This window comes from Dendrobates tinctorius, unplaced genomic scaffold, assembly GCF_039654945.1.
Source record: "Dendrobates tinctorius isolate UK_male_01 unplaced genomic scaffold, ASM3965494v1 ptg000103l, whole genome shotgun sequence".
Taxonomy (NCBI): Eukaryota; Metazoa; Chordata; class Amphibia; order Anura; family Dendrobatidae; genus Dendrobates; species Dendrobates tinctorius.
Window position 1 is genome coordinate 35,246,234 of NW_027361771.1, and position 16,205 is coordinate 35,262,438.

The 16,205-nt window shown below is 50.0% G+C and overlaps 1 protein-coding gene across 12 annotated transcripts; it reads right to left on the reverse strand.

Moving 5' to 3' along the window:
* Nucleotides 1-6,323: 6,323 nt before the first annotated feature.
* Nucleotides 6,324-16,196, reverse strand: LOC141100200 (uncharacterized). Of its 12 annotated transcripts, XM_073588527.1 has the most exons (8): nucleotides 16,033-16,100; nucleotides 15,667-15,712; nucleotides 14,543-14,638; nucleotides 14,370-14,464; nucleotides 13,764-13,810; nucleotides 12,803-12,993; nucleotides 12,605-12,724; nucleotides 9,944-12,527 (listed from the first exon to the last, which is right to left on the reverse strand). In XM_073588527.1, exons 5-8 carry the CDS (start codon nucleotides 13,806-13,808, stop codon nucleotides 11,858-11,860), a joined length of 1,026 nt encoding a protein of 341 aa, XP_073444628.1. In that variant the 5' UTR covers nucleotides 13,809-13,810; nucleotides 14,370-14,464; nucleotides 14,543-14,638; nucleotides 15,667-15,712; nucleotides 16,033-16,100; the 3' UTR covers nucleotides 9,944-11,857. The 12 variants fall into 12 exon arrangements, 7 of the variants coding, with proteins under 7 accessions (XP_073444628.1, XP_073444627.1, XP_073444625.1 ...); XR_012234631.1 differs by lacking the exons at nucleotides 9,944-12,527; nucleotides 15,667-15,712 and adding an exon at nucleotides 6,324-6,615 and having other exon boundaries at nucleotides 16,033-16,117; XR_012234632.1 differs by lacking the exons at nucleotides 9,944-12,527; nucleotides 15,667-15,712 and adding an exon at nucleotides 6,326-6,615 and having other exon boundaries at nucleotides 12,945-12,993; nucleotides 16,033-16,117.
* Between the last annotated feature and the right edge of the window lie 9 nt (nucleotides 16,197-16,205).

Below are 16,205 nucleotides of genomic sequence, written 5' to 3' on the forward strand. Positions count from 1 at the left end.
CTATAGCCCGGTCCTCAGCCATTTACTACATAGCACGCTGAATGAAATCTCAGGTAGAGGAACGTGACTTTGGCTTGGTAAAAAACAGACTAAACGTTGCCATGGAGAAGTATTGGGGAAGGGGCGGAGCCACCACAGGCTTCAAAGCCGGAAGTAGTATACGGCCATGTGGGAAGCATGGAGTGTCCGGCAGCGAGTATTTGTTTTGCAGTTTAGTTGTGTAGTGGGCGTGTCGGGGGGGTGGCAGTGTTTGTGAGCTGCAGTCGTGATTGGTTCATCATGGCTGCAGCGCTGATTGGTTTACCACAGCAGTGAGGGCGGTGCATTTATGAGAGCGCTCACATCCAGATCCTGGGGCAGGCTGGGAAGGTGTAAGTCGCGCATTCAAGAGCGCGCAGAAGGGGCAGCGCGCATTCATGAGCGCGAATTTTACCTCTCGCCGCGCATTTCACAGGTTCTGGGCGCGCTTTTCACAGGTGCAGCGTCTGCATTTCACAGGTGCTGGGCGCGCTTTTCACAGGTGCAGCGTCTGCATTTCACAGGTGCTGGGCGCGCTTTTCACAGGTGCAGCGTCTGCATTTCACAGGTGCTGGGCGCATATTTCACAGGTGCTGGGTGCGCTTTTCACAGGTGCAGCGTCTGCGCATTTCACAGGTTCTGGGCGCGCTTTTCACAGGTGCAGCGTCTGCGCATTTCACAGGTGCTGGGCGCACTTTTCACAGGTGCAGCGTCTGCATTTCACAGGTGCTGGGTGCGCTTTTCACAGGTGCAGCGTCTGCATTTCACAGGTGCTGGGTGCGCTTTTCACAGGTGCAGCGTCTGCGCATTTCACAGGTGCTGGGCGCACTTTTCACAGGTGCAGCGTCTGCATTTCACAGGTGCTGGGTGCGCTTTTCACAGGTGCAGCGTCTGCGCATTTCACAGGTTCTGGGCGCGCTTTTCACAGGTGCAGCGTCTGCGCATTTCACAGGTGCTGGGCGCACTTTTCACAGGTGCAGCGTCTGCATTTCACAGGTGCTGGGCGCGCTTTTCACAGGTGCAGCGTCTGCATTTCACAGGTGGTGGGCGCATATTTCACATTTGCTGGGTGCGCTTTTCACAGGTGCAGCGTCTGCGCATTTCACAGGTGCTGGGCGCATATTTCACATTTGCTGGGTGCGCTTTTCACAGGTGCAGCGTCTGCGCATTTCACAGGTGCTGGGCGCATATTTCACATTTGCTGGGTGCGCTTTTCACAGGTGCAGCGTCTGCGCATTTCACAGGTGCTGGGTGCGCTTTTCACAGGTGCAGCGTCTGCGCATTTCACAGGTGCTGGGCACGCTTTTCACAGGTGCAGTGTCTGCGCATTTCACAGGTGCTGGGAGCGCTTTTCACAGGTGCAGCGTCTGCGCATTTCACAGGTGCTGGGCGCGCTTTTCACAGGTGCAGCATCTGCGCATTTCACAGGTGCTTGGCGCATATTTCACAGGTGCTGGGTGCATATTTCACATGTGCTGGGCGTGCTTTTCACAGGTGCAGCGTCTGCGCATTTCACAGGTGCTGGGCGCGCTATTCACAGGTGCAGCGTCTTGTGCATTTTACAGGTGCTGGGCGCGCCTTTCACAGGTGCAGCGTCTGCGCATTTCACAGGTGCTGGGAGCGCTTTTCTCAGGTGCAGCGTCTGCGCATTTCACAGGTGCTGGGCGCGCTTTTCACAGGTGCAGTGTCTGCGCATTTCACAGGTGCTGGGAGCGCATTTCACAGGTGCTGGGCGCGCATTTCACAGGTGCTGGGCGCGCCTTTCACAGGTGCAGCGTCTGCGCATTTCACAGGTGCTGGGCGCGCCTTTCACAGGTTCAGCGTCTGCGCATTTCACAGGTGCTGGGCGCGCTTTTCACAGGTGCAGTGTCTGCGCATTTCACAGGTGCTGGGAGCGCATTTCACAGGTGCAGCGTCTGCGCATTTCACAGGTGCTGGGCGTGCTTTTCACAGGTGCAGCGTCTTGCGCATTTCACAGGTGCTGGGCGCGCCTTTCACAGGTTCAGCGTCTGCGCATTTCACAGGTGCTTGGTGCATATTTCACAGGTGCTGGGTGCATATTTCACAGGTGCTTGGCGCATATTTCACAGATGCTGGGTGCATATTTCACATGTGCTGGGTGCGCTTTTCACAGGTGCAGCGTCTGCGCATTTCACAGGTGCTGGGCACGATTTTCACAGGTGCAGCGTCTGCGCATTTCACAGGTGCAGCGTCTGCGCTTTTCACAGGTGCAGCGTCTGCGCATTTCACAGGTGCTTGGCGCATATTTCACAGGTGCTGGGTGCATATTTCACAGGTGCTTGGCGCATATTTCAGAGGTGCTGGGTGCATATTTCACATGTGCTGGGTGCGCTTTTCACTGGTGCAGCGTCTGCGCATTTCACAGGTGCTGGGCACGCTTTTCACAGGTGCAGCGTCTGCGCATTTCACAGGTGCTGGGAGCGCTTTTTACTGGTGCAGCGTCTGCGCATTTCACAGGTGCTGGGCGCGCTATTCACAGGTGCAGCGTCTGCGCATTTCACAGGTGCTGGGAGCGCTTTTCACAGGTGCAGCGTCTGCGCATTTCACAGGTGCTGGGCACGCTTTTCACAGGTGCAGTGTCTGCGCATTTCACAGGTGCTGGGAGCGCTTTTCACAGGTGCAGCGTCTGCGCATTTCACAGGTGCTGGGAGCGCTTTTCACAGGTGCAGCATCTGCGCATTTCACAGGTGCTTGGCGCATATTTCACAGGTGCTGGGTGCATATTTCACATGTGCTGGGCGTGCTTTTCACAGGTGCAGCGTCTGCGCATTTCACAGGTGCTGGGCGCGCTATTCACAGGTGCAGCGTCTTGCGCATTTTACAGGTGCTGGGCGCGCCTTTCACAGGTGCAGCGTCTGCGCATTTCACAGGTGCTGGGAGCGCTTTTCTCAGGTGCAGCGTCTGCGCATTTCACAGGTGCTGGGCGTGCTTTTCACAGGTGCAGTGTCTGCGCATTTCACAGGTGCTGGGAGCGCATTTCACAGGTGCAGCGTCTGCGCATTTCACAGGTGCTGGGCGCGCATTTCACAGGTGCTGGGCGCGCCTTTCACAGGTGCAGCGTCTGCGCATTTCACAGGTGCTGGGCGCGCCTTTCACAGGTTCAGCGTCTGCGCATTTCACAGGTGCTGGGCGCGCTTTTCACAGGTGCAGTGTCTGCGCATTTCACAGGTGCTGGGAGCGCATTTCACAGGTGCAGCGTCTGCGCATTTCACAGGTGCTGGGCGTGCTTTTCACAGGTGCAGCGTCTTGCGCATTTCACAGGTGCTGGGCGCGCCTTTCACAGGTTCAGCGTCTGCGCATTTCACAGGTGCTTGGTGCATATTTCACAGGTGCTGGGTGCATATTTCACAGGTGCTTGGCGCATATTTCACAGGTGCTGGGTGCATATTTCACATGTGCTGGGTGCGCTTTTCACAGGTGCAGCGTCTGCGCATTTCACAGGTGCTGGGCACGCTTTTCACAGGTGCAGCGTCTGCGCATTTCACAGGTGCAGCGTCTGCGCTTTTCACAGGTGCAGCGTCTGCGCATTTCACAGGTGCTTGGCGCATATTTCACAGGTGCTGGGTGCATATTTCACAGGTGCTTGGCGCATATTTCAGAGGTGCTGGGTGCATATTTCACATGTGCTGGGTGCGCTTTTCACTGGTGCAGCGTCTGCGCATTTCACAGGTGCTGGGCACGCTTTTCACAGGTGCAGCGTCTGCGCATTTCACAGGTGCTGGGCGTGCTTTTCACAGGTGCAGCATCTGTGCATTTCACAGGTGCTTGGCGCATATTTCACAGGTGCTGGGCGCACATTTCACATGCGCTGGGCGCGCTTTTCACAGGTGCAGCGTCTGCGCATTTCACAGGTGCTGGGCGCGCTTTTCACAGGTGCAGCGTCTGCGCATTTCACAGGTGCTGGGCGCGCTTTTCACAGGTGCAGCATCTGCGCATTTCACAGGTGCTGGGCGTGCTTTTCACAGGTGCAGCATCTGCGCATTTCACAGGTGCTGGGCGCGCTTTTCACAGGTGCAGCATCGCCGCACATTTCTGCCTCTCCACCGTTTGCCACTCTGCCATATGATCCATATTCTACCTATAGTAAGCTGTTGCCATTATTCCCAGATGCTGTGTGTCCACGCATTCCAGAGCACACATTTCTGCCTCTCGGTGCACATTTAGGGTGTGTGCACACATTGCGGATTCTGCTGCGGATTTGGCCCTGCGGATCCGCAACAGTTTCTGCTGCGTTGTACAGTACCATTTAAGTCTTTGAAAAATGAAAAGCGCACTGCAAACGTTATGTGTTTTTCCGCGTCGATTTGCTGTGGTTTAAAATTTGCAGCATGTCACTTCTTTGTGCGGAATCCACAGCGGTTTCACACCTGCTCCATTACAGGTGTCAAACCGCAGGCTAATACGCACTAAATCCGCAGGTAAATTTAGCCAAATCTGCGTGCAAAAATCTGCACCACAATCTGCAACGTGAACCCTAAGGAGCAGAAGGCGCACATTCATGAGCGCGCATTTCTGTGTCTCCACCATTTGCCACTCTGCCGTATGATCCGTATTCTGCCTCTAGCAAGCTGTTGCCTTTATTCCCAGGTGCTGCGTCTCCTGGAAATTGTGGGTTGGAAAGACCTGCTTATTCAATTAGCCACATTGGCTATTTTGGAGACTGCGGACGACCTGAAAAGTCAGGTAATGCCATGTACAAGCTCTCGTCTCTATTTATCTATGATATTTTTTGGTGAGTGACCAGATGTCTCCTGATTGTAGGCGACTTTGGGTACTTGTACCTTCAAGTATCACCTGGATTTGGGACACAACAGCCAGTCGTACGACGCTCTTGCACATATTCCCGAACATAGTAGTTGAGACTGAGGTCCGCTGGCTCGTGGTGTGGGGCGGAGGTCTGATGGCTCATGGTGTGGGGTGCAGGACTGATCGTGGTGTGGGGTGCAGGGCTGACAGCTCATGGTGTGGGGCGGAGATGAGTACATTGTGCCTGAGCCTTAGACCCCAGCGTATGCTCCATACATGGCCAGATGGAGGATGGAAGCATCTCTTTAGCGTCTGTCCCTGATCTTGAGCCGCTCCGTACACCCGCTCCTCGCCTGTAACGTACATGCACCTCAGTGGTTGAGAATGTATTAAAGGCACCGCAGGAAATGGCAATGGGCAGAAACATCACTGATCCAACTTGTTAAAGAGAACCTGTCACGTCTTTTTTTGGCTCTGTAAGCTGCGGCCACTGCCTTTCAGGGCTTATCTACAGCATTCTATAAGCCTGTAGATAAGCCCACGCTCTAACCTGAAACAGAAGAAAAACAAGTTTTATTATACTCACCGTGGGGCAGGGTTGTGCGCGGTGGGTGTCGTTATCCGGTGCCTCCCATCTTCATGCGATGACGTCCTCCTCCTCACTTCTACCTCGGCACAGGCGCACTGCTCTGCCCTGTTGAGGGCAGAGTAAAGTACTGCAGTGCGCAGGAGCGGGACATCTCTGACATTTCCTGGCGCCTGCGCAATGCAGTACTTTGCTGTTCCCTCAACAGGGCAAAGAAGTACGCTTGCACAGGAGCTGCGACACGAAGCAAGGAAGAGGACGTTATCGCATGGAGATGGGAGGCGGTGGACCCGGACCTGCGACACCCATCAGACCGAACCGCACCCGGGTGAGTATAATAAAACTTGTTTGTCTTCTCCTTCAGGTTAGATCTAGGGCTTATCTCCAGCATCATAGAATACTGTAGATAAGCCCTGATAGCCGTAGGCCGCAGCTTACAGGGCCAAAACCATGTGACAGGTTCCCTTTAAGCCTCACTTAGCCAGAGTAGGTCTCAGTTACACGCTGCGGTCAGGAGGGCAGGAATATTAGGGTCTGGTTGGTTCCTCATCCCCCCCCCCCCCATATAGCACCATTAATTCCCCAGCTTTACTGATGTCATTGCTGATCCTATCGGGGCACACTATCTACATTCCCTATCGGGATGTCTGTGGAGTGTGATAGAAAACAGAGAACATACAAACTGCTTGCAGGTGTTGTCCTTGTTGCGATTTGAATCCAGGACCTCAGTTCTGCAAGGGTAACCACTGAGCCACTGCATGCTAGCCACTGAGCCACTTTGGTGCCCCAAAATCCACTTGTGTACAAACTGAACAGTCTCATCTAATACTGTACATATGAGGCTAGCGTATTTGGATCAGGAGACCCGTAGCTGGTAAGGATCACGTGGGCTATTTGATAAAGGACAGCGGTCTGGAATCCGGCATCAGACGGAGTTTGGAGACTCATGATTGTTGACTTTTATCACATAGCAGAAAAAAGCTTGTGTTACATTGTCCCTTATAACACATACATACATTATCTACATGAGGCACAATTGTAAAAGACCCGTACAGAATTTGGAAAACATTCTCTTTGGAGCTCATCTGTAATATCTGACACAACCTGTAGACTAAGGAGGCACTGTTTTTAAAGGCAAGCTACCATGATTTTTAATCTTTTCCATCCTGTATACTTTGCACCATGGCCTCTGTCCGCCTTGTCTCCTTTTGGTTTGGATGCCGTATTCCTCCATCGATCACCTTCTGGAAGAGAATAAAAGTCGGCTACACCAAGAGGTAAGAGCCGCAGTCACAGTCACACATGCGTGTGGTATTCGGGGGCTTGGTATATGCTCCAATTATAGGACTTGTCCCCTATTAGTCGCTGCACATTCTGCCGCCACTTACCGGATGCCACGATAGGCCCCATTCTAAGTCTGTGCTGCCTGGTGCTACTGGGATGCTTGACATGTAAGGACGAGAACCGGAAAAGCCAAAGCTTGTAATCCGCATGCGCTTGGACTCCCTGACCTTTAATAGCGCGCTTTCACATCACATGACCGTGGTGACTAATGGTGATGTCATGCATGGTGACATAATGCCACACTCATAAACTGTGATGTATTAGAGCCATGGCAGCCGGGCTCGGACCATGTGTGCGCCATTAATGTCTTCCTCCATTTCCTTTACAGCTGCGGGAGAAGCTCAATGGCCAACTCAACTACTACTTTCAGAACTTGGGAGACTCCACGTCGCTTTTGCTCATGCGCCGGAGAAGCTAGCACCGCTCTGTGCTTCATGGTTTTCCCCTTTATACCTGTGTTTAGGCATTTTTTGTATAATAAAATTTAATATTTTCTATGTTTTTGCAAGCCGGAGTCACTGGTTTCTCGGTAATGGGCCGTGTCCTCAGCGTTAGATACCGTATATACTCGTGTATAAGCCGAGATTTTCAGCCCATTTTTTTGTGCTGAAAGTCCCCCTCTCGGCTTATACATGAGTCATATACCTGGGGTTCGGCGGGGGAGGGGGAGCGGGGGTGTCACAGATCATACTCACCCCTCGTGGCACTCTCTGCAGCCCCCTCGCTTTTCCACTGTCTGCCTTCAGCGGTCACATGGTACCGCTCATTAAACTCATGAATATGCGCATATTCATGAGTGGTAATGAGCTGTATCACGTGACCGCTGAAGGCAGGAAGGGAGACAGTGGAGAAGCGAGGCTGCAGAGACGTTCCAGGATGGGTGAGTATAGCGATATTCATCTGTCCTCGTTCCCACGCTGCTCAACGCCGTCTGCTGCTTCCTGTGTCCGTGATGTTTAGCCAGCAGGGGGCGCGGTGACGTGGTTAGTGCGCTCCGCGCCCTCTGCTGGCTGAACAGTCCCTTACAGAGGACGCGCAGACGGTGGTGAGCAGCGATGGACCAGGGGACAGGTGAATATCTCAAGTGCTGGGCTCTGAGCAGGAGAGGTATGGCATTTTTTTTTTGGCAGCAGCAGCATATGCGGGCATAATATATGGGGCATATTCTATGCGGCAGCATATGGGGGCAGAATCTATGGAGCATCTTATGGGGGCATAATCTATGGAGCATCTTATGGGGCCATAACCTTTATGGAGCATTATATGGGGCATATTATTCTGGGGAGCATCTTATGGGCCCATTAGTAACCTTTGGGCAGCATTATATGGGGTGTATTTTGTATGGAGCATTATATGGGGCTCCTGATTCAATATGGATATTCAAAAACATTGAACCTAATGACGATGTCTCAATTAATTTTACTTTTATTGGTATCTATTTTTATTTTTGTAATGTAATGTCATTGGTACGGTCGACGATGAGCTGAGCTGCTGCAGCAGCGTTGGAGGGGCTGCCATGGTGGGCATGAGCTTTCATTAAAGGGGTTGTCCAGGACTGTGATATTGACAGTCTCTCCTTAGAATAGGTCATCTGTGTGTGTGATCAATGGGGGGTGCGACACCGACACCTGCGGCTATGTGTTAGCTGGAACTTGTCAGTCCCTGCGCTGCACAGCTCCGCCGACAGACGTGCAGTACCCGACCGTGGACACAGCTCCGGTGACGCCGCTGTGCTGTGGGTGTCGGTGACTGAGCAGATCCAACCGACACCAGGGAAGACCTAACAGCCAAGATGGCGGGTGTAACCAGTGCTAACCATGGGTTATTAATGTTAACCCCTTATTGACCACGCCACTTTTGAGCTTAATGACCAAGCCAATTTTTACATTTCTAACCACTGTCCCTTTTGAGGAGCTCTGGAGCTTCAATGGATCCCGCTGATTCTGAGATTGTTTTTGTGTGACATATTGTACTTAATGATAGTGTTAAAATTTGTTTGATATGCCTTGCGTTTATTTCTGAAACAAACCAGAAAGCTGCCAATACATTTAGAAATTTTGCAATTATCCAAATTTGAATTTTTGTGCCCATACATCTGTAAAAAATGACCGGAATCATGTTCCCTGGATAGTTTCTAACGCTGGGGGCGCTACCCACTTATTTGTTAGGGCCTTTAAAGTCATGGACAACCGCTTTAATGGGAAAGTGAGGAGTCGGAGTATTATAGTGTCACCCCCACACTGTGCACCCCCATACCGCCCACTGCTGTAACCTTTCTAACTGGCGTTTCCAAGGTGTGTGGAGGCTGCGGCAGTCATCTGCCCCCTAATTACTTGTGGAGGCTCCCAGTGACGCTGCGGACTGATGTGTCACACATGAAACAGTGACCTGGCGACATGGATATTGGCCAAGATAAATGTCTGCACACGGCGGCTCCTGCCTGTTACGCTGTGGAGCCTTCATTCTGTAGAGCCCTCCCACCCGTGTGGTGCTGCGCATGTCAACTTCCGCATTGATTTTGTAGGAAAAATTATCGCAGCATGGGGACGAGATTTCCTGCAATCACATTCATTTTGCTGGCTACTGAATTTGCCATCGCATTTCCATGCTGACAGGCCACACAGAAATCACTTTTCCTGTCCCTCCGCCAACACCACACCTATTTTCCCAAAGTGACTTTAATAAAAAATGTATTTTAACTCTTTTATTGTTAAATTTGTAAACATTTTCATATTACATGTGCCAACCGTGACATGCTTTATATACATTAGGCAACAAGCACCCATCAGAAAGATCCTGTGTCTGTGTGAAAAATAAGCAATAATGGTGGAATTTTAAAGAGTAAGGCTAGCTTCAGACTAGCGTTTCCGGGCGCAGCGCAGGGCCTCCGTGCAGCTCCGCCCCCGGCCCATCTGGTCAGCTCCTCCTAGGGTCGCACATCGCTGCATGCGATCTGCACACCCTATCTTTAGCATAGGGTGCGCAGACCGTGCGCTAGGACTAGGATGATTGTGAGTGCGCTGCTCCCTTTTGACGGTGAGCTGAGCGCGCCAAAATGCAACATGTTGCATTTTAGCGCGCTCGGTGCACCGTCAAAAGGGCGCAGCGCACTCGAAATCGTAGCGCACGGTCTGCGCACCCTATGCTAATGATAGGGTGTGCAGATCGCATGCAGCGATGTGCGACCCTAGAAGAATTGACCGGAGGGGGCGGAGCTGCACAGAGGCCCTGCGCTGCGCCCGGAAACGCTAGTCTGAAGCTAGCCTAAAACATTTTTCCTTCACATTTAGCAAGCTTCGGCGTAATGCTCCTGAACACTGGCTAGGACACTGTTAAATCCCTTCTCTGGCTTCCTCCATCAGCAGTAGGGTTCCTCTCAGACTGCAAATGATGAGCTCTCCTAGTTTTGCTAAGTTCTGTGTCTCTGAGTGGAGACTCTGAGTGGTCACATGGCCCTCACCCTCCGAGGACAGTAGGAGAAGTCATTGAAGGGGGGAGTGGGAGTCTGTATTTCTCTACACACTGAAGACTAATGTAACACAGTATAGCTGGAGATGTGTCAGCTGCAGTCCTGAGAGGAACCCTACTTTGGAGGGTGATTACTGGGACAGGAAGGCAGATAAGGTATTTAACACTGTCCTAGCCAGTGTCCAGGATCATTATACTTGCTACATCTGAATTAAACAAAAAAGGACAGTCTTTAAGAAAACTTATTAGCCTAAGTCTTCTAATGCTTTTTCCCTATCATTTTAACATTCTCCACGCAGTGAGAGAGACTGTGTGGGGCTGCATGCTGCAATTTACAAACAGGCATTACCCAATCTGGCACAGATTTTTTTGAGATGCAGTACCCATGTTCTGCAACTAATGTCCTTTTTGCAGGACGACCACCTAAGTATGTAGTCCTCCTCGCCACTGCTGTGGGTTGCACAGGAATTCTCCTTGAAGTACGAAAAGCAGGAGGACCATTTGATTTTCCAAAAGTGTGGAGGGCAGAAAGTAGAGCGTCATCTCGCTTCTCTACTGACAAAAAATTCTTATATAATGCATCCACACCGGGACCAAAAATATCTTCTCTTTCAGCTAATTTTTCTTCCAAAACCTGGCACATGTCCTTCAGGTTCCTGTTGCGATCATTATTCTCATCTGTCCCAGTTCTTGCCACAGTTTTCTCTGCACAAGAAGCTTCTTCCTTCAGGCCTAATTCATCTACCGTGACAGTGTATTCGTCTTGTTGTGATAGGGCATCTGTAGAAGTATTTCCTTGCAGTTTATCCTGCCAGCCTTCTGGAACTCCTCTGCTTCCGTGCAAGTTATCATATCAGCCTTCTGGAACATCTATGGAGTCCGCCAAGATCTTATGCAGTGTAAGCTTACCACATGCATCTGTAAGTGGGAGAAACTGGGAAGTAGAAATGTTGAATTTTGTTGCTGCAGCAAATTGATGTTTGCAGGGAGCCCCATTGGATCCTATCGGACAGAAACATGTGTCGGTCAACATGTTTACAGCATATTCATGGCCAGATGTTAAATGTTTCACACTATATGTGTCCTCAGAAATGTGTGTTACCAACAAATTGTCAATTTTGAGTTCTGGAATGAAATAACGTGAGCGACTGAAATTTACAGTTCTGTTACCGAGAACAGTGATGATCCTCTGTTCAAAATATGTCATGAACCGTGTTGTCAGAAAATCAAATAACTGGACAATATTGAAAGCTTTTATACGCATCAGCACTTTCTCTTTTAGCACCCCTATGTTGGCTTCACTGTAGTTGTTAGTGTCGTGACCCCTTGTTAGCAGTGTCGCTCTGTGGCACATTGCCCACTCCTCTGCTCTCTCTCATTTTCTTTAAATATTTCAGTACATTCTGATATTTTTGCAATATAGGACTAGATATAACCTCTGTGAAAATAATGTCAAACTGTAGTTGACTTTGTTCATTTACCAGTTTCTTGAACAAGGTATATATCTCTTGCCTGTCTACTTTCTGAACATGATTGGTAGAATCCCATATGTATCTCCAAAACGCCTGGAGTACATGGAATTTGCATAGCAGTAACCGTGAGTCTGAAAATCTGTCCTTCAAGCTATTTCTTTCACTGTGGCTATCATCTGTGATAATTATCCCCGGACCGTGCTCAATACCGCGACCATAAAATGCATCTGCAGGTAAAATAGACTGCAGTAGCTTTAGCGCACGGGTGATAATAACTTGTTTCAGAAAACATGACCAGGATTGCCAGCGGCAATGCCCCTGCGACACTAGGAGCAAGTAGAATAAATATTCGACTGTTATGTCTGTCCATTGATCCTGATGAATCCATAAATGCAATTTCACCTGATGCTGGCAAGTATTTATGTACACGTTGCATTAATGGTGAACATATGGCTATTATCAGTTCCTTGTCTTCCTCCAATTCCACCTTGGCACAGACAGACCCACATGAGTTATTATAGGTGTGAATAAACATCTTCAGCCTGGAGATCATTTCAAGTCCATCTGGTGGTCCATACTGTCTTTGAAAAGTACTGTAATAGTGTTGGTAACACCAAGATATATCAGGGCATTTGGACCTATCTGAAAGTACAAGAAAAGCTTGGTCTCCAAACTGCTCTTGCAAATCAAATTTATAACTTTGTAGAGCTGTAGATGGTGAATGTCCCTTAGCAAAAAGGATTCGAAACACCTCTTCAACTTCTGGACTTGGTCGCCTGAAGTGTAGAGCATCAGCTGCATAGATAGCATGGTTATGTTCATGATTGATGCAGATGACACATGGATGTGTGGAGAGCAGCTTATCCTTACTCCTGGAATGCAAGACAAATGTTACTGAAATGTACAGAGAATAGGTTTAGGTTTTCAGGAGAAAACGTATTTTACTTGCCGTTTCATAGCCATATTTCTCACTGTGATTGACAATGTTGCTCCACAATTTGTGTGCTTTTTATGACATTGTTTTGCTGAGGAAGTTTGCTCTTGTATTGTTGTGGCAACGGAATACCTTCTGTAAAGGACAGACATTTGCATTATTTCAGTAATTCTTAAGAATTATTACATGTTCAGTTTAAGGAATGAAACTAACCCTAAAAACAACTTTAACTGTGTTGTCTGTGAAACTCGTAAATCAGTATGTGATGACTGATGAAATCTCTGAAGCCATTCTTCAGCTTCTTTTGCAAAAATGTTTGCTCTAACCTTTGCATGGAACCAGCCTTCATTCTCACCTTCCTTGAAGGACTCTACGTGATAATCATAGCCGCTTGGTAGAATATCCTGCAAGATGGTATTGCAGAAGGGAGAGAAAAGGTTAAGTAATGCAATGGGTATCACATCACCAAGTTACGGCGGCCTGACAGTTACTTGCTGCGGTGTTCATCTCCCTCCTAATCTATACAAACTATATACAGTATTTCACAAAACTGAGTACACCCCTCACATCTTTATAAATGTTATATGTTTTCATGGGACAATATAGAAGATAACACACTTTCATACAATGTTCAGCATGTATAATGGGGACTTTAGACATGCAACAATCGCTCCGATGATCGCTGCTCAGAGCGATGATTGAATGTGTCAATGGTCACACGACTCGGCAGCATGAGCGAAGATTTGATTTCAATATGCTGAATAATTGACGCCAGTTGCACCGATTTTCCAACATGTAAAGGCCCCGCAGATGCTCGTGAGCAGCAAGTGTGGTGGCGTCATCCTCCAGGAGCAGCAGCCCTCCCTGTTCCATACCAAAACATTGCTGGCCTACAGCCGTGGTGTTTGCGGTGATTAGGCCTGAATTGCAGCACAAGATAATCGTGGTACCAGCACATCCGCCGCTTTGAGCACCTGAGCATGGCCATAATTGGCGGGTAAAGCACTAGTCTGATTAAGGCCTTGGAGGGAAAAAAAATGTCAAAAATATAAATATGTTTGTTAATAGGGGAAGTTGGGGAAATTCTTTAAAAAAAAAACCTTTTGGCAAATATGCATCCTAATTAAAGTCAACCCATGGAAACATATCTATGATAAATGATGTGTATATTAACCTGTAACTGCTGCTGCTGGACGCCATTACTGGCTGCGGGATCCATCTCTATAATAATAATAAAAATAAATAAATCTTTCAGTCACATGGCTTCTTGTTTTTCTTTTGTCTAATACGAGTGTGGCAAAGCATGGAGTTACAGCCACTACAGTGTATAGCGCAGGTACAACAGACCCAGTGTATACAGATGAACCCCAATAGATATCACAGGTGCACGAGTCCGTAATGACGGAGTGTGCTCCTGAATGCGCACCTTCGCTGCCCTGATAAACCAAACAGCGTCAATTGCAGCCTGGCAGCCAATCAAACCACGGAGCTGCAGAGCCAATATCTTCCCATCCACTGAGGTGCATGTACGTTACAGGCGAGGAGCGGGTGTATGGAGCGGCTCATGATCAGGGACAGACGCGAAAGAGCTGCTTCCATCCTCCATCTGGCCATGTATGGAGCATACGCTGGGGTCTAAGGCTCAGGCACAATGTACTCATCTCCGCCCCACACCACGAGCTGTCAGCCCTGCACCCCACACCACCATCAGTCCTGCACCCCACACCATGAGCCATCAGACCTCCGCCCCGCACCACGAGCCAGCGGACCTCAGTCTCACCTGCTATGTTCGGGAATATGTGCGAGAGCGTCGTACGACTGGCTGTTGTGTCCCAAATCCAGGTGATACTTGAAGGTACGAGTCCTCAAAGTCGCCTACAATCAGGAGACATCTGGTCACTCACCAAAAAATATCATAGATACATAGAGACGAGAGCTTGTACATGGCATTACCTGACTTTTCAGGTCGTCCGCAGTCTCCAAAATAGCCAATGTGGCTAATTGAATCAGCAGCTCTTTCCAACCCACACCTTCCAGGAGACGCAGCACCTGGGAATAAAGGCAACAGCTTGCTAGAGGCAGAATACGGATCATACGGCAGAGTGGCAAATGGTGGAGACACAGAAATGCGCGCTCATGAATGTGCGCCTTCTGCTCCTTAGGGTTCACGTTGCAGATTGTGGTACAGATTTTTGCACGCAGATTTGGCTAAAAATGCAGGTCAAATGACCTGCGTTTTACCTGCGGATTTAGTGCGTATTAGCCTGCGGTTTGACACCTGTAAAGGAGTAGGTGTGAAACCGCTGTGGATTCCGCACAAAGAAGTGACATGCTGCAAATTTTAAACCACAGCAAATCGACGCGGAAAAATACGTTACGCATGCAGTGCGTTTTTCATTTCCAAAGACTTAAATGGTACTGTACAACGCAGCAGAAACTGCTGCGGATCCGCAGGGCCAAATCCGCAGCAGAATGCGCAATGTGTGCACACACCCTAAATGTGCACCGAGAGGCAGAAATGTGTGCTCCGGAATGCATGGACACGCAGCATCTGGGAATAATGGCAACAGCTTACTATAGGTAGAATATGGATCATATGGCAGAGTGGCAAACGGTGGAGAGGCAGAAATGTGCGGAGATGCTGCACCTGTGAAAAGCGCGCCCAGCACCTGTGAAATGCGCAGATACTGCACCTGTGAAAAGCGCGCCCAGCACCTGTGAAATGCGCAGACGCTGCACCCGTGAAAAGCGCGCACACTGCACCTGTGAAAAGCGCGCCCAGCACTTGTGCAATGCAGACGCTGCACCTGTGACATGCGCAGACGCTGCACCTGTGAAAAGCGCGCCCAGCACCTGTGCAATGCAGACGCTGCAACTGTGAAAAGCGCGCCCAGCACCTGTGCAATGCAGACGCTGCAACTGTGAAAAGCACGCCCAGCACCTGTGAAATGCGCAGACGCTGCACCTGTGAAAAGCTCGCCCAGCACCTGTGCAATGCAGACGCTGCAACTGTGAAAAGCGCGCCCAGCACCTGTGAAATGCGCTGACGCTGCACCTGTGAAAAGCACGCCCAGCACCTGTGAAATGCGCAGACGCTGCACCGGTGAAAAGAGCGCCCAGCACCTGTACGCTGCACCGGTGAAAAGCGCCCCCAGTACCTGTGAAAAGCAGACGCTGCACCTGTGAAAAGCGCGCCCAGCATCTGTGAAAAGCGCGCCCAGCACCTGTGAAATGCGCAGACGCTGCACCCGTGAAAAGCACGCCCGGCACCTGTGAAATGCGCAGACGCTGCACCTGTGAAAAGCGCGCCCAGCACCTGTGACATGCGCAGACGCTGCACCTGTGAAAAGCGCGCCCAGCACCTGTGAAATGCACTGACGCTGCACCTGTGAAAAGCGCACCCAGCACCTGTACGCTGCATCGGTGAAAAGCGCCCCCAGCACCTGTGAAAAGCAGACGCTGCAACTGTGAAATGCAGACGCTGCACCGGTGAAAAGCGCAGACGCTGCACCTGTGAAAATCGCGGATCTGGATGTGAGCGCGCTCATAAATGCACCGCCCTCACTGCCGTGGTAAACCAATCAGCGCTGCAGCCATGATGAACCAATCAGCACTG

Coding starts and splice junctions, on each gene's coding strand:
- LOC141100200 (XM_073588526.1), bottom strand. CDS start 13,808: ATGGATCCCGCAGCCAGTAATGGCGTCCAGCAGCAGCAGTTACAG. Junction 12,994..13,763: donor TCCAGCAGCAGCAGTTACAG/GTTAATATACAC, acceptor ACCATCTTGCAG/GATATTCTACCAAGCGGCTA. Junction 12,528..12,604: donor AGAAATATGGCTATGAAACG/GCAAGTAAAATA, acceptor CTTGCATTCCAG/GAGTAAGGATAAGCTGCTCT.